The following is a 27,829-nucleotide window of genomic DNA, read 5'->3' on the forward strand; positions in this document are numbered from 1 at the left end:
GAGAGAAAGAGAGAGAGAGAGAGAGAGAGAGAGAGAGAGAGAGAGAGAGAGAGAGAGAGAGAGAGAGGAAGGAGCTGCTTTGGTCTGTTTTACGAGAATATTACAAACATGTCCTGAAAGAGTGTTTACATTTGGAGCCGTCTAATAAATACTAAGGAAAGCGTCAGAAAGATGGTGAGTATATGGGGCAAAGGTCAGTGTCTCTTGGTAACCAAGAAACCTAATTTTCTCAAAAAGAAAGAAAGCAAGGAACACCACTCTTCCCCCAACCAATGGCCTGAGGCAGAGAGAATGGCCGATTTTCAAATTATAAGACCACTAATGACTACTTGTGTGCAGAGAAAATGGTCTGTGAGCCCGAGTTCAAAGCGGTTCACACAAATTCACAGAAAAAGCCACAGCAGGGCATTAGAACAAGCAGCTGTTTGGAGCCCACTAACCTCCTCCAACTTGAGCTTTCTGAGGAGAGGCCATCAATGCGACTTCGCACGTGGTTTTATTTTATCTGCTAAAAAGTTTTAGATGTTTTTAAAACTGCAAAACTGTTTAGTCCGGTTGTCACTATAGAATGCCAGCTCCCCTCTGTCTCTCCTCTTGCCAGGCCTGTCAGCCCTCAGACTGCTGTGAAGAGACAAGCAAGCAGGCAGGCACCATCTAAGGAGTCTTTCCACTGCTCTTTTCTTCACCCTCGGTCCCTGTTTACCTTCAAAGAATGCGGAACTCCTTCCCCTCCACATCTAGGTGGAGGGATCTGTCTTCACAGAGCAGAGGACCGCAAATCCTATTCCAAGGTCCTGGTCTGTCTCTCAGAACTTTTGATTTTTATTTTTCCTATATTCTGCTTATTTCCATCTAGGCCATGCCTTTCCCCTGCATCAAAGTACTCATTTAAAAAAAATTGAAAGCATGTTGAGACAATTCGGGCAATGCAAACACAAGGACCTGAGTTTAACCCCCAGGGCCCACTTTTAAAAATTGGCCTGATGGTTGGATAGGGGAGCAGGGAAGCACATATCTTAATTAAGGGAGCCATCTTAGGGTTGGCAAGAGTTAGTTCCTGGGGCAGCTGAGGATAAGGAACTGGAAATGACCCTATCCTATAGCCATACTGATGAATATCTTGCATATCACCATAGAACCTTCATCTGGCGATGGATGGAGATAGAGACAGAGACCCACACTGGAGCATCAGACTAAGCTCCCAAAGTCCCAATGAGGAGCAGAAGGAGGGAGAATATGAGCAAAGAAGTCAGGACCACAAGGGGTGCACCCACCCACGGAGACAGTGGGGCTGATCTAGTGGGAGCTCACCAAGGCCAGCTGGACTGTGACTGAAAAAAGCAGGGGATAAAACTGGACTCTCTGAATATGGTGGACAATGAGGGCTGCTGAGAAGCCAAGGACAAAGGCACTGGGTTTTGATCCTACTTCATGTTCTGGCTTTGTGGGAGCCTAGCCTGTTTGGATGTTCACCTTCCTAGACCAGGATGGAGGGGGGAGGACTTTGGACTTTCCACAGGGCAGGGAACCCTGACTGCTCTTCAGACTGGAGAGGGAGGGGGAGAGGAGTGGGGGGAGGGGGAGAGGAGTGGGCGGAGGGGGAGGGAAAAGGGAGGCGGGGAGGGAAATGGAAGGCGGGGAGGAGGCAGAAATTTTTTTTTCTCAATAAAAAAAAAAAAAAAAGAAAAAAAAATTGGCCTGATGGTCAGGTAGATGCCTAAGGATCACTGGCCAGTCAGCCTAAACTATTTGGTAAACTCTGAGGTGGTGAGAGACCCTATTGCAAAAACAGATTGCTTGTTTATTTATTTATTTATTTATTTATTTATTTATTTATTTATTTGGGAGGTGCTAAGCACCTAAAATTGTCCATTGTCCTTTACCCAACTCTTCTCTCTCTCTCTCTCCCTCCCTCCTTCCCTCCCTCCCTCCCTCCCTCTCTCTTTCTCTGTGTCTCTCTCTCTCTCACACACACACAAATACAAATAAACTGAACCTAAGGAAAAGACAGAATAAATTAAGATTTTTAGAATCTTCAGATTCATTAACTATGAACACATATTTTTATATTCAGTATTAAATAGGTACCCCTAATTCCTCAATAGTTTTAAGGCTTTGCCTTGTGCCATATCATCTTTTGGCTCAAACATGACAAAAAACACACAAATTTGGTATAATAAATGCACTATACTTTTAGGTGCATGAACTGAGACAAATGAACTGGCTTCTGAAGATCTCTCTCCTTGTTGCACACAGTATTCACCTCAGTAAGATATATTGGTAACTTAAGTGCTTACAAGAGTGTGGGCATATTGGAACCATGTAGTGATCATTATGTCTTTATCCAAATATTTTCTATGACAATACTTAGTATTCAAATTTATGGGCCCACTTTTTATTTTATTTGTTTATTTGTTGGAGGTGGTGGTTTGGATTCATTTTGAAAACTGCTCTCTCAATACAACACAGAATGGCTTCAAAATCTCAATTCTGTCTCAGTTTATGCAATGTTAGGATTAGGGGCATATGTGACCAAATTTGACTATCATTGTATATTCTTAACATTCTTCTTAACTTCAGGATGTAATATCAGGGACATGATGACATAGAAACCCTTGAAACTCTTTGCCTTCCCTCTGGACTCCAGCCTCATGCCCCGTCCATCTCCCCATTGCCAACCACACGGGAATTTACCTTCTCAGAAACGTGCCATACATTTACCCTGTTTGAAATTATTGTTGGGATCATTAACACAATGCTTTCTGAATCTGCTACTCTAAATACAGCTTTGCTTCCTTTAAACTCACCCAGAGCTTTCTTTTGCTCTTCTAGAACATACTTCCTGCAGGGTCACAGCAAAAGCTATTTATGTATTAGTCAGCCATTCTTTTGTTTATTACTTTCCTGGGAATTGGTTCCTACCTCATTTGCTTTTCATTATAACCTAGAATGATCTTCCAAACCCTTCTAGGTCACAGTACTCAATCATAAGTGAACATGAGGTCCTTCAAAAACTGGTTTCAAACCATACTAGTCCAGCCTGTGATACTAGGAATCTATGGGGCTGCATGACCTTTCATAGAGCTACCTAGATTGACTCCCTAAGCACATTCTACTTAGGAAAGGAACAAAACTTGAAATAACATTTTGAAAGGAATGTGAGCTACACTGTGGTGAATGAGTGAGCATCGCCAGATAAATCAGCAAGAGGTGACATGGGATCTTTGGCAGATATTTTGTGCTATGAGCAACGAGTGCATAGCAGGGCATCTTGACCTAGGATGTGCATTTCTTCCTGATACAGCTCTTCCTGTAACTGTCAGGGGAAAGATTAAGTGAGACTCGTAAGGAAGCCTCCTTTTGGTAGTAGATCTCTACAAGCTTGAAGTACTAACTCTAAGGACTCAATCATGGGTTGTAAAAACTGGAAGTAGGAGAATTGTTTTAAATAGGTGTTAGAAAGTGACTCACAGTGGTTAAGTGCCTGTCGAACAAGCATGGAATTTAAGTTCAAATCCTCAACACCCATATAGCATCTTGGTGATGCAGGTTCCATCAGAAATTCTAGGCTGAACGGTCATAGACAGGAAGATGTCTGGAGCTCAGGGACCAAGCCAATATAGCTGAATTGGTGAGCTCTGGATCCAGTGAGAGATTGAGACACTACCTCAATTTATTTCAAGAATAAGGTATAAAATAATGGAGGAAGACCTACAATGTTGAGCTCTGGCCTCCATATACACGCATAAAATGTGCACATGTATTTACACGCACGTGCATATGCACACACATATGCATATGATATATATATATATATACATGTATATATATATACACACAAGACACTTTTAAATATTTTTTTCGTACTGTGAAGGATGTTGACTCAAATATATTATTAGATATTAAAATAAAAACCTCATTTTAAATATAGAAGAAAAATGGGAAATTCAAATGTAGAAGTTTTGTATATTCAAAGTTCTCATGCAACTAAAATGATTTTTATCCTGCTCATATGCAGCAGGTTTTATCCTATCAGACATTATGCTATAGAGGTAAACAAACTCTTAGCTATACTGATGAGTTCAATCCTCAAAAGCCCAGGTCAGACATTCTGTGTGTTCTTTGTTCGACTGAGACAGAGTCTTACAATATAGACTATAGTATCCGAAAACTATGTAGTCCAAACTTGCCTTGAACACTGATCACAAGTGCTAGTGTTACAGGTGTATGTTACCATGTCCAACAAAAGCTCTAAGCCTCTTACATGTCTTGTAAATTTCTGACATGCATAAACTACAAATAATTGAGGCCCCATAAAGAGAAAACAAAATAATACAGAGAGAAAACCCATGAGATAGAGAAAATGAAAATGAGTCTCAATAAAGATACTAGTTGAATTTATTATGTGTTTTCTCCTGGCATTTTATTTAATAAAGCTAATAAAAATCTATGATGTTATTCCATTTTATTGATGACATCCAGTATGGCAGCTTTATTACAACAGCCCTAGCAAAATTAACATACCACCTATGTCATACTTTTCTTTCAAACTGAATATTGCTTGCATGTGTAGGTGGTGAGGGGCACTACAGAAAAGAAGAGGCAAAACTTTGCTCAAAGAGAAATCAGCAAACCTTCCAGTGACTGGGAAATGTGATTGAGTGTCAAGCTCAAGATAAAGACCCCAGATCTAGACAGAGCCTTCCAATAGAGAAAGGCTGCTAAGGTGGTGAAGGCTGTTGGGATAGAGGAAGCAGGGTCAGAAAGTAGTGTCCTGGTCAGAATGAACAATGCTCTCCTGTAACTGGTGCAAAGAAAAGGAGGACCAGGCACTGGGACTTTCCTCTGTGTAGAGGAAAACAAGGAGATACAGTCAGCCCCAAACAGCAAAATCCTCAGAACGGCAACAACATGTTCCTGAGCTCATGACGGAGGACAGTGACTTCCCAAAGAGCTAGCACTGTTTTGCCAAATGCCCATGCCTTCAGGACCCAGAGTTTCCTACATCACCCTGTGATATCCTTGATATCGTTTTCTTTGATCCTCAAAGGCTCACTCAAGCAGAGGACAGGGAGGATGACAAGCGGAGGCTCAGTGGCAGGTGGGGAACAATGACAAGATAAAACTGCAGACCTCTCTTGTGGGAGTGAAAGTGGAAAACAATTTTCACACTTACTCCAAAATCTAAACGATGGCTTTTTTACCATCCAATATAATTATCACATGTGAATATTTCCAGAAACCAGTCCATATGGAGAGGAGTGGGCCCTTCTCACAAGTGTATAAGACAGAAAAGGGTCCCTTTGGACGATCATATGAGACTCCTACCTGAGGCAGAGCACCTGTGAAAAACATCAATAATTAACTTGGAGTAACTAATCTAGCCAGGTTTAACGGAAACATACATGCTTTTGTAACTTCACTGTTGAATAAAACTATTTCCCTAGTAACAATGGCTAGTTACTCTGTATTAGATTGTCTATGTGACTAGTTACTCTGCATTAGATTATCTGTGTGACTAGTTGCTCTGTATTAGATTATATGTGTGATGTGTGAATACATGCTGTATTAGATTATCTGTGTAATGAGTTACTCTGTATTAGATTGTCTATATGACTGGTTACTCTGTATTAATTATCTGTATGAAAAGCGATTCTGTATTAGATTATCTCTGTGGCTAGTTACTCTGTATTAGATTGTCTATGTGGCTACTTATTCTGCATTAGATTATCTATATGACTAATTACTCTGTTTTAAATTATATGTCTGACTAGTTACTCTGTATTAGATTGTCTATATGACTAGTTACTCTGTATTAGATTATCTGTGTGACTAGTTACTCTGTATTAGATTTTCTATGTGACTAGTTACTCTGTATTAGATTTTCTATGTGACTAGTTACTCTGTATTAGATTTTCTATGTGACTAGTTACTCTGTATGAGTTTATCTAAATAAATTTCAGTTATTCCCACGCAGTCCATTCAGTCTATGCAACTTCTGAAACTTCACATGGCTCTATCCAAGCTGGACGTGAATAAAAATAGAAGAAAACAGGGCAAGTATAATTCAAAACATATCTGTGAGGCTGAGAAATAAAAGCACCTGCAAAAATAATTCTTGTTTAAAGGGGATATATTTATCTCAGTGGGAAGAAGGGCGTATGAAAAAATTATTTTCAATGCTCAAATTCACAAAATAGTAATAAAGATCTAATCCAAGCCAGTCTATGGAGTAGGTGTTCAAATACATAGACAAAAACAATTCTGAGAGTGGTCACAACTTTTCCATAATATATTTTTATTACACACACACACACACATGTGCACACACACACGTGTTCACACAGACATGTGAAAACTAACATGTCCATAGTTTGCTCTGTAGAAAGAGTGAGGAAATTACAAAAGTAAACATTTTTGTCTTGACATGCCTCGAAATGGTTCCTAAGAGGACACAAAACAGCTTCTGCCATTCACAAAATGCAAGCAAATGTCTCGTAAGATTGAGAGACATTTACAGGAAATTAGAGGCAGTAAATCTACTGCTTTCTTATTTATAGCTGTGTTTGTGACGAACACAGGATAACAAGGCAACAAGCCAGTATTTAAAGGCTAAAAGATTTATCCAGCCTTAAACATATCAGTCTCCACAGGCCTGGAGTCTGTAACCATTATCACAGTTTAATCTGCCTTTGCAAAACAAAACTGAAAAATATACTGCGTGTCTCTGTGATTAATCATTTATATTTAAAGCCAATCTGAACAAATATAAAAGATCCAGAGAAGCAGACCAAGAACACGGGTACTGGGAGATGATGGAATTTGTTTAGAATACCATGTTCTGAAAGTGTCATGCAACCTTCTGTTAAATATTTGCCTCATTCCATTTTGTCATTCTGATTTGCATTCTGGAAGCCCTTAGAAGCTACAGGATTACTGAATTACAACCACAACATATGTTGGTGAGCCAGAACCCCAGATGAATGCCTGACTCCTTCCCTGCCAACCACAGAGAATACTGGTACTTGAGAATTCTGGGGGAAAAAAGTGGTGTAGATTCATAAGCCTCAACTTCTCACACAATGAGCACCAGTCAGCACAACTCAAGGACCTATAAAAATTATCAGTACAAACAGTTAGTGAATCTTGGCCAAACATGGCAGGAACCTATAGCGGAGCTCAGACAGCAAAGTACCTTGAATAAAAAGTGGCTTGACTGTGTGTGTGACCATCAAACCAAAGCAACTCTGGTATGCCAACCCCTGAACATTTGGTGTTCATCTTCAGAAGACTGCCAGGTATATCAGTGCAGGCTGGGAGAATATGTGTCTAAGAAAAATGAAGAAAAAGGAGGAGAAATAGGGGGGAGAATAAGGGAAACACAGAATGCAGGGAGAAGAGACAGAGAGAGAGTGAAGAAAGGGGAGAGGATAAGAGAAGGACAGAGAGGAGAGATGAAGAAGAAGATGGACGGGGAGAGGAAGAAGGGAGGAAGAGAGAGAAACTAAAAATAATTGCAGAATGAACACTAATATAGTCTGTCTCTCACAATGTCTCTCACACCATCCCTCACAATGTCTCTCATATTGTCCCTATGGCTGCTTTAATTTCCATGACCACCCTTATCAGAAGATGTGCAAAGTTTTCCTTAATCTTAGCAATATCAAAAAATTTATACAGCTGGGGTTTCTTACTGGAAAAGAACAACACAAATGCTATACCCTGCCATGCCAGGTAGGTTCAGCCATTATTCCTAGTCCAGCTGTTGTTTGTCTCTCGGGAAACTCATTTGCCCCACTTATGTTCTGGTGTTAAAAGAATTTTTTTTTCTTTCTAAACAATAGCCTTTGGAGATTTTATCTTCTTTCTTTGGGTTTATAAGAAAACTTGATCCATGCAATAAATTAGGAAATAATGAGAAATAAAGATGTGTCATCCACTTATCTGTTCTAAACATAGACAAAGAGCACAGAACTTATATCAGAACCACAGAGAACTCAGTAGTACACAGAGCTATAGCAGAACCACAGAGAACTCAGTACCTATACAGAGTTGTATCAGAACCACAGAGAACTCAGTGCTACATAGAGCTATATCAGAACCACAGACAACCTCGGTATCCACAATTACCTTAACTGTACAAGCTAACAAGGGCTTTGTGTATTCAATGCCTTTTAGCACATAAGCAATTTGAACATTACTCATTGATTTTACATCCAGTGTCTATAAGTCATGTGTAGTGCTCTTTGCCCTTTAACCCATTATCATTAAAGTATTTGTTTGCCTTACAAAGACAAGGCCACGGCAGACTCGAAACTATTTCTGAAGTAGCCTCACATAAAACGAGGTGTAATGTTTGCCTAGCCTCACCCAGATTCATGACCTGGATGATTTCTGGGACCACGTCAGCCATAGCCAGCCCTCCAAACAGACTGGCAAAGGCTACAGATGATTCACAGGCAAGTTCATTTTTGTTTGTTTAACACAGGATGGAAGCTTCCAGAATCCTCAAATTCCAAAATTTGTGTGCTCCTGCGAATTCTTGGAAGGAGAGAAAGAAACAAATACTCTTCCAGCTCCGTCTGTCTTTCTCGTTACCAGCAGGGGTGGAGGGGTGCACTGAAACGTGACAACCTGAGAACTGAAGCAACTTTGGCTGGAAGAAATAAAGGGATGCTGGCGTTTAAGAAGTCATGAAACTGAGCTGGGGAGATGGCTCAGCAGTAAGGATGTTTGCCGCTTAATCACAGGGACCCGAGACTGTATCTCAGCACCTTTGTTAAAAGCTGGTCATGGCTACACATGTGCTCAGAATTCCAACACTATGTGGGGTGGAGATAGAAGAATCCCTGGGGGCTTGCTGGCCACAAGCCTAGCACCAGCTTCAGGAACAGACCTGACTCAAAAGATTAAGGTAGACAGATCAGGACATTAACAATCTTCTTTAGCCTCTGCATGTACCAGCATCATGTGTTCACACACAAATATGCAGAAATACCACAGACACACATTCTCTCTCTCTCTCTCTCTCTCTCTCTCTCTCTCTCTCTCTCTCTCTCTCTCTCACACACACACACACACACAATAAACAAGTAAACAAACAAAGCGATAACACAGAGTAAAACTATAATACTAAGGCCAGCCTCATTTTCCTCTAAAGAAAGTTCAGAGTTGAGATGAACTTAATGCCTTCATATGCTTTATGGTTTTGACATAAAATGGTCCCATAGCTAGGCATGGTGGTAGCATATGCCTTTAATGCCACCACTCGGGAGTTAGAGATAGGAGGATCTCTGTGAGTTCAAGGCCAACAGAGCGAGTTCCAGGACAACCAGGGCTGTTACACAAAGAAACCCTGTCCTGAAAAACCAATGGGGAAAAACAAGTTCCCATTGGATCGTATGTATGAGACACTTGGTTCTACCTGGTGGTACTGCTTTGGGAGGTTGTGGAGCCTCTGGGACTGGCATGGCTGCAGAGGTGGATCACTGGGGCTGTACTTGTAGGTGACATCCCCTTATGGTCTCAGGCAGAGCCCTCTGTTTTTTATCTTCAAAGACATGAGCAGTCTCTGTCACATGCTCCTGCAACCATGATGGACTGACATCCCCTGAGACTGTGACCCAGTCCTTTCCTCCCTGAAGGGGTTTGGGAGGTTCTTCTGTCTATGTGTTGCTTCTATTGGTTAATGCATAAAGAACTGCTTTGAGCCTATAGTAGGGAAAAACAGAACTAGGCAGGAAAAGCTAGGCTGTATGCTGGAAGGAAGAAGGGTGAAGTCAGAGAGACACTATGGAACTGCCATAGTCATACATACCAGAACTTTGCTGGTAGGCCATAACCTCGTGGTGATATACAGATGAAAAGAATTGGGTTAAATTAAGATGTAAGAGTCAGCCAATAAGAAGCTAGAGCTAATGGGCCAAACAGTGATTTAATGAACATAGTTTCTGTGTGGTTATTTTAGTTCTGGGTGACCAGGATAAACAAGCAGCCTAGACGAACAAGTGGCCTCCCTCCTTCTAGACTGAAGTGGCTTCTGTCAAGAATTTTATTACCACAACGAGGAAAAGGAGATAATACAGCATGTTTCATCATAAACACAATGGTATCAATTTTGTCCTGAGCTAAACAAGTTAAATCCTTTTAATAGATTTCCACTAATCTATGTCTTTTTGTTACAAGAGAGTGTAATGTCACCAAAAAAGAAAATGATCTGGAGCCAGCTGCCTAGATTCAAATTCTTTATGCAATCTTCCTATAATGTGTGACCATGACTTACTTTCTTTCTCTATGTCTGAGTTTCCTCAGCTGTAGAATAGAGTTCTCTAGATATAGCAATATTTAATAAACATCAGTTGTCAGTACGTCTATGAAGATGATTTGCTTTTTATTGATGTTTTAATAAATGTACCAACTGGACAATTGCATTCTTAAGTCATAGTATTAAATGATTAAATAGTGTTTATTTGCATATACCTAATTAGCATACAGATTTTAACTTCTTTAATACATCCAGCTAATTTTTTGGAGGGAGCTGTTTGCAATGTAAAACCGATGAGGTGACAAATGGCAGAGTCATTGAGAAATTGATATTGCCTAAATGCACTGTAGTTATGTATGAAATTACCAAAGAATAAACAGAATTTGAAAAAAATCCTAGTTATCCATACGAAAGCCAAATATAAATGGTAGACGTGACACTTAGATTCAGCACTTAACTATTTTCCTGCTTCTTGGAGAAAATCATTTGGAACAAATCTCACAAGATCAGAACTGATTTAAGAGAGAAATATGAAAATAATGAGTTCATGATATAGTGCTCATAGAGGATTCCAAGGAAATGGTTTACCCACAACATAAACAAATGAGACAAAATAAACACATTATTAACTTTCTTTCCAATCAATATGTTAACAAACTACCGCTCAGGACAGGTGCCAAAATGTTTGACCCAGAACACTGTGCAGCCCGTCACATCACAGCAGCTCATGGAGAGAGAACGGAGAGCCTAGAGGAAACTCCCTCTCACCATCTTCTTGTGGGAAATCCCATGAGGTTTGTAATAGACCGTCAAGAAGCCTGTCGGCAAAGGCTCCTTCAGGACACAACCCCCAGCCCAGCTCTAGCATGCAAGAGATACTTTTCAGCAGGGGCAGGAGTGAGCCATCCTTGAGTCCCTGAAATATCACTGACGTCAAATAGGTTCCCAAGGTCAGAAAGATGGGTGTATGGTTGGGTAATGGGGAAAGGGTAACTGAAAAAATGAAGCCCATGTTTAGTCCTGAAGCTGCTCTTCATGGTAACTATAATTTGACTTCAAAGCCAAAAGCAGAAGTTTACCCATAGGCATTGATTTTCTTAAGAATCAGGATTCTTTTTAAAAATTAAGCTTAGAGAAACATATACACACGCACCGAAAAAAATACTTGGAAAAACTACAACAGCAATTTGAAAAATTAACCCCAGATAAACGCACTGTATCCTTTTATTGCTTAGCCTTTTTCATGTTGTAGTAAAGCCTAAAAATATTTCACCATATTCCAATAGTTATGATATAATTTTAATACAATATGTATACACCTAGTTATTGTGGCTAATGATATGTTTACTATAAAGAGTGATTTTTAAAAGTCTCAGAAGATCTTTCAGATTGCATATATTTATATATACTACTCCCTATATATTTCCCAGCTACAGAGAAATTATAAATTAACTAAGAGCAAATCAACACTAACACCAGAGTGAGCAACCATCTTACTGTCAGAGTGACGGGGATACAAATACCAGCATCAGACGCTGGCTACTTGTGAACAGGTGAATAGCCAGATGCCTCTGGAAGGAAGGCAAATTGACCTAGTCACTTTGGCAAACTGTTCTTCACTACTGACTTTATTGAGCATACACACCCCGTATGATTGCATTTTTCAGAGTATTTGTTGAACAAAAATGCATCCATAAGCATCAAGGGTACACCCAAGAATTTACACGGCAGCAGTGGCTTATTAAGCTCAAAGAGAAACAAGCCTGCGTCTCTCAAGAACAGAACACGTAAATTGGCTGTGGCACATCCCATGCAATGCAATGCTGTACAGCAAGGACATCACCTGAGTACTGAAATGCCCACAGTGGACGACTATAACCAATATGAAGTTGGGTGCAAGAATTTAGACATAAAGCAATTTAGTTTACCTGAAATCTCAAAAAGGGGCAAAATGAATCTATATCAGGAAGAAAGAACTTGGTTGTCTTTAAAGAAGGTAAGAATACAGCTTGAAAGGAGTCAGACTAGGGATTTGGGTGGTGGAGTGCTGTGCCTTCTTGGCTGTGGTGGTGGTTCTCTGGGTACAGTGACCCTGAGCCCACTGACTTGAGCACCTGAGTTACATTCTTCTTGGCAAGCAGACTCCATTAGCAATACGAGCAAGAACTGAAAGCTAAGCAGGGTGGTGGTGACACGTGCCTTTAATCCCAGCTCTCAGGAGGCAGAGTTCAAGAACAGCCTGGTCCACAGAGTGAGTTCCAGGACAGCCTGAATTACGTAGTGAGACTGTCACAAAAAAAAAAAAAAAAAAAAAAAAAAAGAATTGAAAGTTAAAAAAGAAAGGCCGCTTTCACACCTGAGAAGGAGATCTGTCTCTGTTAGTCTGCTTGAGCACCCATGCCGGATGCCTGAGTGGTTTACACAAGAAAAAGTTATGCTCTCCCACTACCAAAGTCTGGGGCTAAGACCTATGGCTATTTCCTTGCTAAGTCTTAAAATAGCCTTTTGCTATATACACAGTCTCTCTGCTGTCTCTTCATCTCCTAAGGCTACTGATATTAAACTAGGAGCCCATACTTCTCATCTTACTTAACCTTATTAAACCTCGCGAAGACGCTGTCTCTGCAAAAATCTCAGCAGGGTTCTATACATGATTTTTCAGGAGAAGCAAGCCGCCTGAAACATGTTCCCTGCTTTTCCACTAGTTCTCAAAAGAAAAAATGAGAAAGATTTTTAGAATTTTTCCCTATCCTAAATCATCATAGTCCCAGCTTCTAAACCATTTAAGTATCAGTATTATAACTACCTAAAAGTACCCATTCCCCAGTTTTTAAAGCCTGTGTACCATAATGCATTTTGAAAAACAAATAAAAACCCCAGAACTCTAAGGTTTTCAAAATTATATAGAAATTATTTTTCAAATAAAACACCATATTGAATCTAATTGCATAGTTCTGTTAAGTAATGCCATTATAACCCTTATGTACTGAGCATGCCTGTGATCCTCCGGAGGCTGAGGAAGGAGAATAATTTGCGCTTATGAGTTCAAACCAGCCTGAGTAATACAGCAAGACTCCATTTAAAAAAAATGAAAAGAAGAAAATAAATTCCAGTTCTAGTGACCAAATGCTCCTCTAATATTGATTATAAATGCTTCTAGACACAGACAGGCATGTAACTAACACCGACACAAGCCACTCACTTGTTTAACAGACAAATACTGACAATAAGAAGAACATTTTCCCATTATATAATAACCTAGCATGCTTATTCACTCTTACCTTTGGCCATGAGTTTCTGCAAATACCCCCCCCCCCAATCCACTTCTATTAGGGATCTAACCACGTCAGAGTAGCCTTTGCTCATTTTCTTGTGGCAGCAAAATAGGAATGTTGTTGCAATGGAGATTACATTGTCAAAACAAAAGTATAATTTCCAACTGCAAGCCACTGCCAGGCCGCTAGGCTTTCTCTGGGATGATGTGAGTGGGTTTCTGATGAGCTGCTTAGATAATTGCTACCCCAGATCCATGCCATACAGAGTGCCTCATTCTATTGAGATTCTAGGAAAGCACCTCCACGTTTTCTTCTTATGTACTCACATATGTTTTAACAATCTATATCTACATTTAAATGATTGAACAGCTGCCTGAGTCCCTCACAGTTGTGTCTCAAGCAAACATACTTTCCCAAGAATTCAACGTCAAAAAAGACATTATAGATAGGAAAAACAAACTCTAGTTCATTCACGGGCAGTGCAGAAATCCCTCCTGCCTTGTGGATAGAGCTCTCAAAACTTCATACAAGAGGAACATGTGACAAAATGGAACAAACGGAAAAGTAGTTGGCCTTTTAGAAAAGAGCTTAAATTGGAAATAATGGACTCCATACTATCAATTTTGATTTACCTGCTCATTTGAAACATCTCAGTTGTCATCCGCTTTCCACAAGCTCTTGGCGTCATCTATAACCTCACTGCAGCTCCTACTCTGAAGACTCTTAGAGCTGTCTGCTTTGCATCATTCAATGCTCAACCCTGGTGCAATGATTCAAAGTTCTGCAGTTGAGTTCTCCAGGCTCAGTCCTGTTACTCCAAGGGCAATATAAAAGCGGGTGGTTGGCAGGTAAAAGGCTTTGACTATTGTCCCTTTAACTGACTCACCTACACTAAAGAACTAAATCCCCGGCCCGTCAGGGCTCCTGGGGACTCTAGTACCATAAGACAAGTAAATGTACGATAAGCTCCCCATACTATGCCCAGCTCCTTAACACCAGTGGAACACTGGTCTAGGATGGACCACACTTAGGGAACCATACCTAGCTTGATGTTTTTTCTTTCTAAATGTTTCTTTGCAAGCAAGTTTTCCTCCTTCTTAACTTGCTATCTTTTTTTTTGTTTCCTTCTTATAACCAAAACAATTCACAACTGGTACAGATTGAAGTCTTTTTCCACTTGCCTAAAAGTTGTTTGGATGCGCCTTTGGCATATTTAGATGGTACAAGAAGGCACTGATGCCTGGACAGGGATCACCTGTGCCTATACAAGAAATATTCCATTTTACTGCTATGAAATCAGTAACCATAGACATAGTAGGCAGACATCTTTAAAGCTAACTGTGGTCTATTTTCGACAAACCTGAATGAAACTCTCGGGAACAGTGTCACAGAAAGTCATGAGACTCAACTGGGATAGAGAGAGAGTCAAGTGTTATGATCTCCAATGAAAACAAAAATTAAACACAAAAGATCAAAACAGGATTCATAGAAGATGCCTGCCAAACACACATGGGTCAAGAGCAGGGTCTGGGCTCTTGATAAAAGACCCAAGAGGGAATAGAAACAAGTGACATGCAAAGAAGCCACTCAGTCTTTCTAATAGAACCAGTGATCTAGGCAGTGAGCTGTACCCACGAGGAATCATACACAGATTCACTAGCCAGAAACTGACCACCAACCAGCCAGGAAAGCATGCTGTCCTTAAGGTCCTTCTCCCATCTCCAGCGTCACCGAGAGGTGCTAGATGTAAACATGTTCACCCACACACTTCACGAGGCTCTAACATGCTCACCTGTGTCTCGTGAGGTAATGCTGGGCTTATAATCATGCCTTTTGGAGGACTGATTACTGTGTACCTCCTCTGGGACACAAACACTTTCTTTTGCAATAGACAAGTGTTTATTTAGGCAGCCTGATGATTTCTCTTGGGCAGGACTTTACCACAGTTGACTGACATAAAAACTGCTTCCATCTCTAAAAACAGCAAACAGCTAAGTTACATCTGAAGCCATCTACAGTCGATTTAACCATAGACGTGAGGACCATTCAAGACCAAGGACAGTCTTCTCTTCCTCAACTTAAAGCCACAGACGGAAGGAGGAAGAGAAGAAGAGGAGGAGAAGGAAAACAAGCTAACGAAATAATCCATATTACCATTTCATAGTTTCGGACCTGGATGCCCCCTCCCCAAAGACTATCAAAACCCAAAGCTCATTCCTATGGTAGCATTTCTGCCTTTCTGTGAGTAGAAAGGCTCCCTAATGAATTCTGCAGCGGATTCTCCCCAACTTGCCAGGCAAGAATGCAATTATTATTCAGAGTCACACTAGAAGCATAAATATTTTCATTAGGACATTAAACTGCATGTGTTTCGCTTCGATTTCAAGTAAAAATATTGCATAAATCTCCAGAGTGATAATTTAAAACCACTTAAAAAATAACACTTTATTTTCACTGTACTCTCAGCAGCGCGGACTCAAGCTCCCTTACCTGGCGGACGAAGCTGTTGGAGGTGGTGTCGGATGACGTGCTTCCGTCTGAGCCTTTGAACCTATTTTTCCTCCTGGCTCCTTTCCCATAGGACTACAGAAAAGAGAAAGAGACAGAAATAAGACTACTAGAACCTTCCACGGGAATCTACCCCATTCAAGAAAATGTCAGAAGCCCTCATTGGTAACACATTTGTTGTTGTATGGGCACCATTGGAAAATTAATATTGGGGAACCTTTAAACTTCTTTCAGATCTGTAAGTACACGAGGTGGAGTCTGGACAAAGCATTAGTGAGCAGTAGACTGGGGCAATGTGTATTCACTGCAGTAGTTTAGCATTTGAGAGGAAAACCCACTAAAGATAAAGCATTTTTAAAAGGCATTGACAACCAAGAAAGTAAAGGTGAAAACGGGAGAAACAAAGAGGAGTTCTTTCGATAACAGCACCAACGTTTACCAAAAAACTTGCTTTTTCTATTCTATTTCTGTTCTAGAGTTCACATTCGGAGTTCTAAATAAACTATGCACTATTTGATGCTAAGAGAGAGACAATTCAAACATAACTATCATTCTTACAACTCTGAGGAAAACAGTTTACTCTGCCATCTAATGTGTACACGCGAAAACTTCAACCCTGAGTTTCAGAGCTAAATATGTATAGATGGGAATCCTGCCTCCTACGTACGGTAAGGAAATTCTTTAAGTCTCAAGCACCACTGTTACCTTCAAATGTGATTATTTTTAAGTATTAAACAAAAAAGTCGTAGGTTTGTTTTTAAGTATTAATGAAGATCTCTGAATATAACTCAGTGGTAGAATGTTTACCTGGCATGTGGGAGGACCTCCTTCAAACGAGAGAGCGAGCGAGAGAGTGAGAGAGCGAGAGAGAGAGAATTTAGTGTAATTGCTAGCTCACAATATGTGTCCATGTACTATACGAAAAGCGAAAGCCATATGAAGCCTCAGGAGTGGAAGGGACAGCTTGGGCGTACATGACATCAGTTTTACTAGGTTTATAGAGACTTCACTAAATAATCAAGTTATACCATCTGCCTTTTAAAAATCACCACACTCAATGTTTTGAAAATGCTACTTGATTATGTTTGATTATTTATAAGGTTTTCATAAAACTAAGAACACCTTATAAAGCATAATATATGTAGCACTTATGCAGGCTAAAATCTATTGTGAACATTTGTGTTCTGAGTCATGTAAATGGATTTGCCATCAGTGAGAATGTGGTGCAATATTAAAGAGAAAATTCTTAAATATGTTTGTTCTGTTCCAAGTATCTAAGGGCTGGCTTTATGTAAGACAAACATGTTTCCATGGCGTTTGATTAACTCCCAACTTTGACAAAGGCAAGGGGAGTGGGGCTGGGTTTCCCTGTGACATACAAGGCTCTCCTCACTTCACAGCTTATTCTTCTTACTTATATAAACATCACTCAGCAAACTGTGGAAAAATAGCATTCTTTTAACAACACTCCTCCTTTTCCAATTATCCTGCAAAGGTTTGGACAAAGCCATTTTATCAGGCCAAAGAAGGCTAAAATGAGGTATGAAAATCCCCTATATTTTTTTAAATTGCATTATTCCATATGGAAAATTACTTATTACTTTGAAAGAATTTTATAAGATCTAGCATGTTTCTTTAGGATATGTGCAAGAAGTCTATGTAAAACACATTATTTATTCTAGTGAAGAATGTGTTATTTTTGAGAAAAAGGCAAAATATAATCTTACTGTAAAAGACTGTATAATCTTTTCCCTCTGGTACCATTTTGAAATGGTTAGACACAGCAGTTCTGTTATTCTTTATTTCATCTTTTTAATGATAACAATGCTTGTTCTTCAGTTGCTTGGGTGTCTTAAGCTTTTCCTAGCTACTCAAAATTGCACAGTCAGCCCTGGGAGAATAGAGGACAAATGTGAAGACAGTCAATCCCAGGGGAGGCTGCTATACTTCAAAAGGAGAAGGAAGAAAGGATAGAAGGAAGGAGAGACGGAGGAAGGGAGGGAGGGAAGAAGGGAGGAAGGAGGGAAGGAGAAAAAAGGAATGGAGGGAGGGAGGGAGGGAAGAAGGGAGGGAGGGAGGAGGGAAGGAAAGAGAAAAGAAAGGAGGGACAGAGAAAGGTAGGGAGGGAGAAAGAGAGGAAGGAGGGATGAAGGGAAGGAGGGAGAAGAAAGGGAGGAAAGGAAAAAGGAAGGAGAAAAGGGAGGAGGGACAGAAAGAGGATGGAAGGAAAACAGGAAGGAAGGAGGAAAGAAAGGAGGGACGGAGGAAGGAAGGAAAGAAGGGAAAAGGAAAGAGTGACAGGGAGGGAGGGAGGAAGGAAGGACAGACGACAGACAGACACTTTCAAAACTTCACATTAATTTTTCAACTCTCCTTGTAACATTGCTCACAAACATTATTTTAGGCATGCTTAGCTTTTAACAGAATATATGTACTACGGGATTTTTCAATTTTCAACTGCTTTATACACAGTTTATCCTCTAAAAATATAAGGCCTACTGAAGTATATGCAAACTGCTGATTTTTTAATCTTCGTGTGTGAATGATGTGTGTGTAGGTTTGTGTCTATGTTTATGGAGGTTAGAAGATGACCTCCGGTATCAGTCCTCACCTTCTGTGTTGGTTGAGACAGTCTCTTGTGCTATGCTGCAGTGGGTAACAGACTAGCTGGTCCATGAGCATCTGTGGAGTCTGGAGTTCCTGCCTCCAATCTCACTGAAGAAGCGCTGACACTACAGCCGTGTGCCACCAGCTCAACATGGGTTCTGGGGAATCAACCTCAGGTCCTCATGCTTGCGTGGCAAGTGCATTATCCACTGAGCCACCTCCCCAGACTCCACTAGTAGGTTTTACACTCTCCCTCAATCACATACATCTTTAAGGAGTGACTAAAAGCATTAAGCATTTGGAATTTTATACTGTTATAGGCAGTTGCTATTTACTTACTCCATGTCATAGTTATTAGAGTCAAAATAAGCCAATATGCTCACTTATATCTCAACCCTCTTATTTTACTCATTTCAACATAAGTGTAATTTTTTCATTGTCTAAAGGCCTACTCCACAGGAACTATACTATAAAACTTTCCAGGAACCTGTGTCTGGCAAGCTTATAGGCCCTAAGGCAGAACCCACTGCTACTCTTTTGCTAAATGGAGCATGCTCAGCCCTACAAGGGACAACTGTATCACCTCCCACCACCAAAACCCAAAGATCATCACAGAATTAGAGGCAGAAAGAGAGTCTGAGGTTCAGGAGGAGTTCTGGAAAAAAGAAGGTGTGACCTAATAAAGCTCATGAGCTCATTACAGCAGTGGTCACCTGCACAGACGTGCGTGAGACTGGGTCCACCAGCATTCCAGCCTGTAATGGGCGGGCTCATGATGGCCCCTCACTCCCTGTGGCGGTTCCAGGCGGGGTGTCGTTTTCTTCAGTGTGTAGCTACTGATAAGTTACCCCTGCTCATGCAGTCAATCCTAACTAAGTTCTACGAGCAGTGCACGCAGTAAGGAAGTAAGGGAGGGACTCCTTGGGAAGAAGAAGGGTTCAGCCAGGAGAGGAAGGAAGAATAATGAATGAATAAAGAATGAATGAGACAGAGTAATAGGGGTGAAAAAAAAAAGACTAAAACCATTATGTACATGTATGAATCTGTCCAAAACTAAAATAGTTTCCTTTAGTTCAATGTATATTTAAAAGTAAAGTCCATTTTGTCTGAAATGGCTTGCTTTTTTAAATGATTTAATACCCTGTTATCTTAGCGCTAAAATGAAAAAAAAACTGTAAAAAGGGGGAACGTTCTCCCCATTGGAGGGCGTGCAAGAGCTCGACACTATTTAGTTAGCTATATTTGGAAAAGAAGCCGCATTTGCTTGGTTATCTGCTTTAGGCACAGCTATCTGTACAAACAAAGGTCTCTGGTGCTGATTAGCAACTAGATGACACCTAGTATTCGAGGCAGTTAAGCATTAGAGTGGCTCCAGCTGACAAGAGGAGGAGGGAGAAAAGAAAGCAGACAGACACACGCTCTCCACACGCTCTCCCTGACTTCCTCTTGGAACGCCGTGCCCCCCCCCCCCGCAATCACTGATTTATACTCAGAATGGTGTTGACATGTAGCTACGAAACTTAAATTGTGTCACTGCAGCAAGGGAGAGACACATAATTAAACTGTCTGAACACATCGAAGACTTCAGAAATTAGAACAAAATTAAGAAATTTACACAAACATATTTGAAAACATACTCCAAAAACACGGTGATCTGCTGCATTCCAGCTTTGTGTGAATAACCTGCACCACGGGTTAATTTTCAAAAACAGACTTGCTTTGGAAGCAGCAGATAGATGCTCGTGTTTGCCGAGGTAGCTGAAGTGTGGCTTTTGGATGAGTGAAAGGGGACAGTAGTCGTTAATTATGGGGAATTCAGCAGGACAAACAAAGTTGCCATGGCAGCCCCCAGGGACAGCTTAAGAAAGATGCGTGTGCTTGATGCTCTTCTGTGGCAAATCGCTGTCCACGGGCAAAATGCTGATGCCTACAATTAGTTTACTTCTGCTCAATTAGTTGTTGCTGACATTTATCCCTTTGAATTCCAGACTTTCCGCATTTGAGGAACAATGTCAACATGAACAAAATTATTCAAGAGGGATCCATTAAGCCCCCTTGTTTACGGGCTCTTGGCTGTGTAAGTCCTTAAGTCCTTCACTAGGTGAGAAGTAGCTGAGATTGCCTCCTCAGGAAAAGGGAAATACAGTTGGTTTTCACAGGGCTCCAGCTCACAGGAAAGCAGAATCAGGAGGCAGCTCTTGGGGGATGAGGTCTCCTGAGGGCCTGAAGAGGAGAGGGAGAGGGAAAAAGGCCAGGGGCAGGATGTGTCTTTTTTTTTTTTTTTCACAATGCCAGGCTTGGAAAGATTCCTAAGAAAGCTCAGTTGTTTTAAGTGGTATAATAAATAATTATAACTCTGCAGTTGTAAAAAAATAATAATAATATGCAGTACTTGCCATGGTTAGTAAAACATAGATATGTCTGAGTGTCACAAAATTGAAGAGTGTTTCCACTCCCCTCCTCCACAGGGTTAGCATACTTCGCTAACTTGACGAGAAAAGGTCAAGACTTCGTCCAGCATATGACAATGCAGTCAAAGGCAGCGACAGGTGAATCATAAAACAGGAAGCGAGGCTGTGGGTGTAGAACTGTAATAGAGTGCTTTCCTGGAATGTGTGAAACACTAGGGGAGCGGGGAGGGGAGAAGAGTGGAAGGAAGGCCTCAAACTATAGAATAATTAAACCTCATATCACTCAAATGTTATATTTGGAATTCCAAAAACACACTCAGAAATTTCGAACTGCTATGATATTTCAGTTTCTTCGAAGCCTTGACACTAGAGCCATTCAACAGGAAACAACCAATCGTTAGGAATAAGGGCTTGAGTACCGCCTACAGCGTGTGAACCCGTCCACGGCATTTGGAGGCAAGACTTAAACACAGCAAGGACCTAAGCGTGTTTCTGGGGGAGCCAGAAGGAAGGCTGCCACTCTTTTCTGATAAAGCCCCTTGCTCCAGCAGGTCAGGATGTTGCCATGACCAGACTCTGTTTCTATGGTGCGCTGAAAGGCAGCTGGGGAGCTGGCTGGGGCAGAACCAGCTGGGATCTGTTGCTAGGAGCAAAACAAACAGGCCCTCTGCTTCCTGTCCTTCATTGTCAGGTGTGACTGGAGACGCTGGCCTGCTACCGGGCTCTTTGAGGCCTAATTTGCAGAGTGCCTGTTCTGTTTCCAGGCCACTTCCTCTTGTGTCACTACTATCTTATTGCCAGTCCTTCTCAACCGCTCCCCATCTACCCAACCTTCCCAGGAGCTGTCCCAGTCCTTAGAGAAGGACCAGCTACAATGTTTACGGTTATGCTGTCCAACAATAATGTGAACTCCTATGTAATATACATTCTCTAGTAGCCGCAGTAACAGGGGAAATGAATTATAACAGTGCATTCTTTGTATTTATCTTTGCATTTAACAACAAAATAAATACCATCACTTCAGTATGTATTCAGTGTAAGAGTTATTAATGGAGACATGTCCTGTTTATTATTTGCACAGTGGGTTTTTGAAATCTCGGTTGTGTTTCATATTCAGAACACACCTCAGGTTGGGCTAGCCACATATTAGGTGACCTGAGGCCCCAGGGATCTAGCACCTAATATGGTTAGAGCATCAGATTTGGAGCTTGGAGAGTCCTAGGAAAACCTTGGCCCTCTGCCTGCAGATATGCTCTCGTACTCCAAGCCATGACTTAAAAACCAATGCAGCCTGGTAAAAATCCGAACTTTTAAGATTTGTACTGGCATGACCTTGAACCTCTCACATCACAAACACACCCACTTTGCTCTTGATCGTGTACTTGAGAGCAGAGCTCAAATGGATGAGGTTATTCCATCTCCATAGGCAAAATAAACGGTGAGTTTGTGAATCTATATCTCTCGCTTTTCTCCTGGAAAATGGTAATCCTGAGGAAAGAAGGAGGAGGAGGAGGAGGAGGAGGAGGAGGAGGAGGAGGAGGAGGAAGAAGAAGAAGAAGAAGAAGAAGAAGAAGAAGAAGAAGAAGAAGAAGAAGAAGAAGAAGAAGAAGAAGAAACTGATTTCTAGAGTCAACGATGGCTGAGAAGTGTATTTGTCGATGGAGGTTACACTTGTACATTCCTGGGTAGAATTATTATTATTTAGCACCTTAAGCAAAAGAACAAGCGCCCCCCCCCCACTCACACATACAGAATGAGAAATAGGAAAGGGTGAGGGGGAGATACTCCGAAGGCAGCCTTCTTTCTCAGGTGGAGTTTACAACCAGTTTGTTCTGCCCCTATGAAGATCGGAGGGCTCATGGGTTTGCCAAGTTCACTGGGGCCCCATGCTGCCAGAGCCCACAGATATAAAATAAACAGTGTGACTCTGCCCTCACGTAACGCATGTGGGAGAAACACACGGAGGCACGGTTGCTTTTATTTTTAGGAGCCCAACAAAGCAGGAGCGGATAAACATTTAAACCTTGCTTGGCATTCACGTACTTATAAAATCCATTCCCCTTTTCCATCTCCTTCCCATATCAGCATAGTCACGTGTTCTTTCTCCTGGCTTGGTATTTGAACGGTCTGATGGTCACAGGCCTACCTAACACAGCCATGATCTCTTCATCTCTTTTGACTTTAGACATATTAGCCCTTGCCCAAATTGCTGACTATCTGTTCATCTCCCCTTCTTGCAGCTTTGCTGCCCACAGCAAACTACCTTACAGAACATTCTCCATGGATCTGGCCAGGGAGCTGTCAGGTGGCTCCTTTTCTGAACCCGTTTCACAAATCTCTGTTGTTCCAAGTCTCCAAGATGTGATTTCAAATAGCCTCGTGAACCGGATGCCTGGCAGTCCCCAAGTCAACACTTCCCCTGCTCTCCACCCTGAGGATTACAGACACACACGGTAGGGAAGACGCCCAGTTGCGGCTCCCAGTATGTCTTAAAGTTTTCATTGAAATCTAGCAATCCTCATATTGTCCACTCGAATGCCACCTCCCTTGTCAAGTATTGCAGATATCTCGAGACTTGTGACTTTTACTCTTTTTTAACTCACCACATTTGCTAACAGACTCCCCCCCTGCAAATGTCTCCTTTGCCATTCATGAAATACGGGAATATAAATTCTTTGAAGAGAGAAAATTCTATCTGTCCACTTTAGATTAATTTCCAATTGCAGCTGTCCACTGAATATTTGTTGTCTTACATTTAGTTAGAAACAACCAGGTAAATTAGTACTCTCACCTGAATACAGGTCTTTTTTTTTTTCTCTTAGTGTATCAGCCCTAACTTTGATTACCAAGATTTAAAAAAGTACTATTTTTAATCACAAGAACAAAAACTTTTCTTTAAAAAAATTACCTAAAGAAACTTCAAAGAGAAGAGACATCTCAATTACCTTCCTCCCTCAAGAGTCAAGCCCTTCGTCCCTGCACAGCTGAAGTCTCTGAGTACATCTTCACCTGTCTCCGTGGCAAGCAAGTATCATGATAAAATCAGGAGCCTAAAACAAACGTGAGCTCTGTGGGTTCAAATTCGGATCCTCTGGCAGAATCTGGCTTAGAGTGATCTGGTTAATTACAGGTCCCCCGCTTAAGCTTGTCAGACAACAACCTAGGCAGACTGAAGCCTACCTGTTCTACCAAAAAGAAATGAGTTTCTGCTTTACAAGTCCATATTGTCCATGCTTCCCCCCTCCCCATCTCTAATCACTCTAAGTTAGAACCTGTAGTTTCCAGTGGTCAAAGAGAGCTCAATAAACAGTCCACAAGATGGCTCCGCAGGTAATACTGTAGGCAGGAAGCCCTAAGACCTGCAATTCAACCCCCTCCTCCCCGATACCCACAGGGCTGAAGGAGAGAACCCCCGGGCCTTCTGCAACTTACCCTCTGACATGGCACACAGAACCTTCCAGCCTGTACACACGTGAGCACACACGTGCATGAGTAGCAGCATGCAAATGTACATCCAAGTAAGGTCACAAACACACAGGGGGAGCTCATGAGAGCTTGAATTAAATACATGGGTTACCATTGTCACAGCACAGAAACGCGACCGGAGCGGGAACAGCATATTATTTGTGACCTTTCTCGGAACGTCCGACTCCCACCCCACGACTACACAGTAAACACTCGTCTCAGCGGATTTTATGCTATGTATTATTTATGTACACACACATATCACAGTTTACAATCTGGCAAATGTGGGTTTGAAAACAGCAAGCCAAGGTAATAGAGCAAAGGCGAAGCATTCTCCTGGACTCACCCTACACTCTTGCCACAACTCTCCAACTAGCCCGAGTGTCAGGTTTTGAAGGCTTTGCCCCAAGAATAAAAGTTGAGGAACTCCTTACCGCCCAGGACTGGGGGTCTCTGGAATCCCAACTGTACCTGCCAAAGCCTTACGTAAAAGCTACCTTATCACACCCTACGCCTACAACCGAGATCTCCTATTTCACAGTGAGCAGCGGAACAGAATTTTTCCAGAAACCGCTAATACTCATCAGAGAAGGGAAGCCAGGAGCAGCTAGAATGACTTGTCATTTCAGGGCAAACAGAAACAAAAACTTTCTCATCTCCAACTCTATGCTCTCAAAGCAAAGGAACTGGGGGTCCAGGCAAACCCTGGCAAGGGGACAGCTGCACTGTCTGGGTGGCACAGCGCCCCAGGTGCCGAGGGGGGGATAGAGGCTGCTCTCCGGGGACTAGGCAAGGGGGTTCCACGCCCACCTCGACCCTGCACAGCATCCCACCTCCCCGCCCAGCAGCTAGAGGAGACCACCAGAGGCAGCCGGAAACGGCGCTGCAGGGTGCGAAAACCGTTTCCCGCCCGCCAGGACTCACGATCTTGAGCCGGTCCAGTCCGCTCGCCTGGTCCATAGCTCTCCATGTGCTTCTCCCGGGCAGGGGCGCGGACCGGCGAGCGGCGTGGCCCGGGAGAAGCCGGGGCGGAGCAGCAGGTCGTCCTCGCCCCTTCCCACTGGCTTTTCAGAAAGCAGAGAAAAAAAAAATGGAAGCCGGAGCTGAACCCGGGAAGGCGCGCAGGGGCAGGGTCCCGGTCAGCCCGGGGATGGGGGAGGAGGTGGCGAAGGGGACCTAAGCAAGAGGGGCAAGCGAGGTCTGCAATAGGAAAAGGAGGCGGCGGGAGGGACTGAGGTCGGAGCCCTGAGGCTCACAAAGCCAGCAGAAGGCGCGGCGCTGTGACTACCTGTGCTCCGAGCGCCCCCGCGGGAGCCGCGCTCTCCAGCAGCTCCATCTGGCTCTCCTGCGCCACCGCCGCTATGGGAGGCGACTTGGACGCGTCGCTTTGGACCATCGGCGAAAAGTCGGCTCCAAGGCGGCGGGTCCCCTCCTCCACGCCCCGGGTCCCCCGCTCCTCTTCGCCCTACGGTCGGCGGCTCTCAGTGCGCGGAATGCCGCTTAAAGCATATTGCAAAGCCTAGGGGCGGTGGCGCGGGCACTCGGCTGGATGGCCAGGGAGAGGGGCGCACATTCTTTGGGGCCTTGGGGCCAGCGAGCGGCCGAGACGCGGACTGCCGGGCGGGCGGTCTCCGGGGAAGGTCCCCGCCAGGAGGGAGGGCGCTCCGGGAGCGCGAGCCAGGGGGAGGCGCGTCTGAAAGCGAGAGTGACAAGCCACCGCCACTCCGAAAAGTTCCTCGCGGGAGGCGCGGGCCGCGTGGGCTCCGACTCAGCTGCCGCCCGTCGCTGTGGCACTCGCGCTGGAAAGTTTTTAAAGCCAGCCTGGGCTCCCTGGGGAGGTAACTGGCCCAGCTGCTCAGCTCACCTCCTCTTCCCGAGGACCAGGAGAGGCAAAGGATTGGGTTGGTCTCTAAACTGAAAGTCTCCGTGATTCAGAACAGGCTGCAGACAGACTCTGGAGCCTCGGCAAAAAGCATCAGTGAAAGCCCTTGAGGAGTCAGAAAGCAAGTGCCATTGATGAACTAAGGCTTCCTCCCACATGATCCTGAGCTGACAATTGGCCCAATTCCACTACACCTGTGCCCTAGCTTTTTGGTTGTGATGACCTGTTTTATTTTTGTTGTCTTTGCTAGTAGGACTTCGTTGTTAACAGACTTTTTTTTCTGGCTTTGTTTTTGTTTTCTTCCCTACACGGTTGATAAGTCTTAGTGAGACCCTCGAGAGAAAAACACGCACGTTTTTAAAGACCCTGAAATTCTTGATAAGTGACTCAAGTTGGGATGTTTAGAATTGGATGGGCGGGGAGGTAAGGAGGAGATGGAATAGGGGAACCATAAATAGAATATGTTGTACGAACTTTCAATTCAAAAACGAAGAAACGAAAGAGGAGGAGAGAAAAAAAGAATAATTTTTCATTCTAATATTCCTTATAAGACAGCTTTTCGCTTTGTAGGGTTCTTCTGGTCTGATGACTTTTACTGCGTTGGAAATCTACATACGAAATTCCTGTCTATCAATCATTTTGTAGCGGCATAATAGTTGTGAAGGCTGCAATACACACAAAGACCTTTTACTAAGGGAAACTTTTTATGCTGTGTTTGGCTATAGTGATGAAATACAGTACTTACTCTTCTTAAGGATAACTGAGATGTTTTAATTAAACAGATGTCTGCCATACACTGGATTCAGTCAGACTTTTAAAAAAAGGAAAAGAAAAACAGATCTTGGTATGTTTAAAGATTTAAGCATATACAGAGTGCTGTCGGTTTTCCTAATCTTCTGTCTTAATGCCGTTTTTAATTACATCTTACTAAATGTTAAGTAGACGCATTAGAGTATCAGCTCACAATTATTTACCTCATTTGAAGGGTGGCCTAATTCAAAAGGCAACAAGGCAGGGAGCAGAGAGTTCGTGAATTTAGGGCATGAGATTCTGTTTTATAGCCACGGCCAGCCAGAAGCTTCCCCAGCACTCTGGCGAGTTTGGGGTTTGTTTAAGTTCACTTATGACAACCAGCAATATTGTTATATTTATGTCTGACCATGCCATGTATATGTGTGAAAATGAGAAAGAAATTGTTTTGAAAGCTTTCCAGTTAAAGTCCACAGTCAACCTACAGTCTGCCGACAGTATTCTCACTCTCCTGACCCTGTTTCTTTATTCATTGGTGAGTTTTCTTGAGTCTGTTAAGTCTCGGGACGGCACTCTATCTACCATACTGGAAGCTCTGTATTATGAGAACTGTAGTTGTTGTTCAAGATACACTCAGAATACAGTAATTGCACTCCAAGTTCTTTCA

General features: G+C 42.4%; 1 protein-coding gene and 1 long non-coding RNA gene across 6 annotated transcripts in view; one reads left to right on the forward strand and one right to left on the reverse strand.

The window, feature by feature from the left end:
- Positions 1 to 26,148, reverse strand: part of Cacnb2 (calcium voltage-gated channel auxiliary subunit beta 2) — a 338,776-nt gene extending 312,628 nt beyond the window's left edge. Inside the window, exons 1-2 of one of the 4 annotated variants that reach the window (XM_050144747.1) lie at positions 25,455 to 25,777; positions 16,030 to 16,122 (exon numbers count right to left, since the gene is read on the reverse strand). In XM_050144747.1, the coding sequence (XP_050000704.1) occupies positions 16,030 to 16,122; positions 25,455 to 25,490 (129 nt within the window). In that variant the 5' untranslated portion in view covers positions 25,491 to 25,777. Of the gene's footprint in view, positions 1 to 16,029; positions 16,123 to 25,454; positions 25,778 to 25,818 lie in introns of those variants that run through there. The other 3 variants (XM_050144746.1, XM_050144745.1, XM_050144744.1) reach the window with 3 other exon arrangements.
- Positions 16,107 to 22,024, forward strand: LOC126503218 (uncharacterized). 2 transcript variants are annotated; one of them, XR_007592224.1, is made up of 4 exons: positions 16,107 to 16,212; positions 16,524 to 16,715; positions 20,643 to 20,731; positions 21,123 to 22,024. It is a non-coding gene; the product is annotated as an uncharacterized lncRNA (long non-coding RNA). The 2 variants fall into 2 exon arrangements; XR_007592223.1 differs by having other exon boundaries at positions 16,133 to 16,285.
- Positions 26,149 to 27,829: the final 1,681 nt, after the last annotated feature.

Source organism: Alexandromys fortis, unplaced genomic scaffold (genome assembly GCF_014885135.2).
Source record: "Alexandromys fortis isolate MF-2015 unplaced genomic scaffold, M_Fortis_MF-2015_v1.1 scaffold_52, whole genome shotgun sequence".
Taxonomy (NCBI): Eukaryota; Metazoa; Chordata; class Mammalia; order Rodentia; family Cricetidae; genus Alexandromys; species Alexandromys fortis.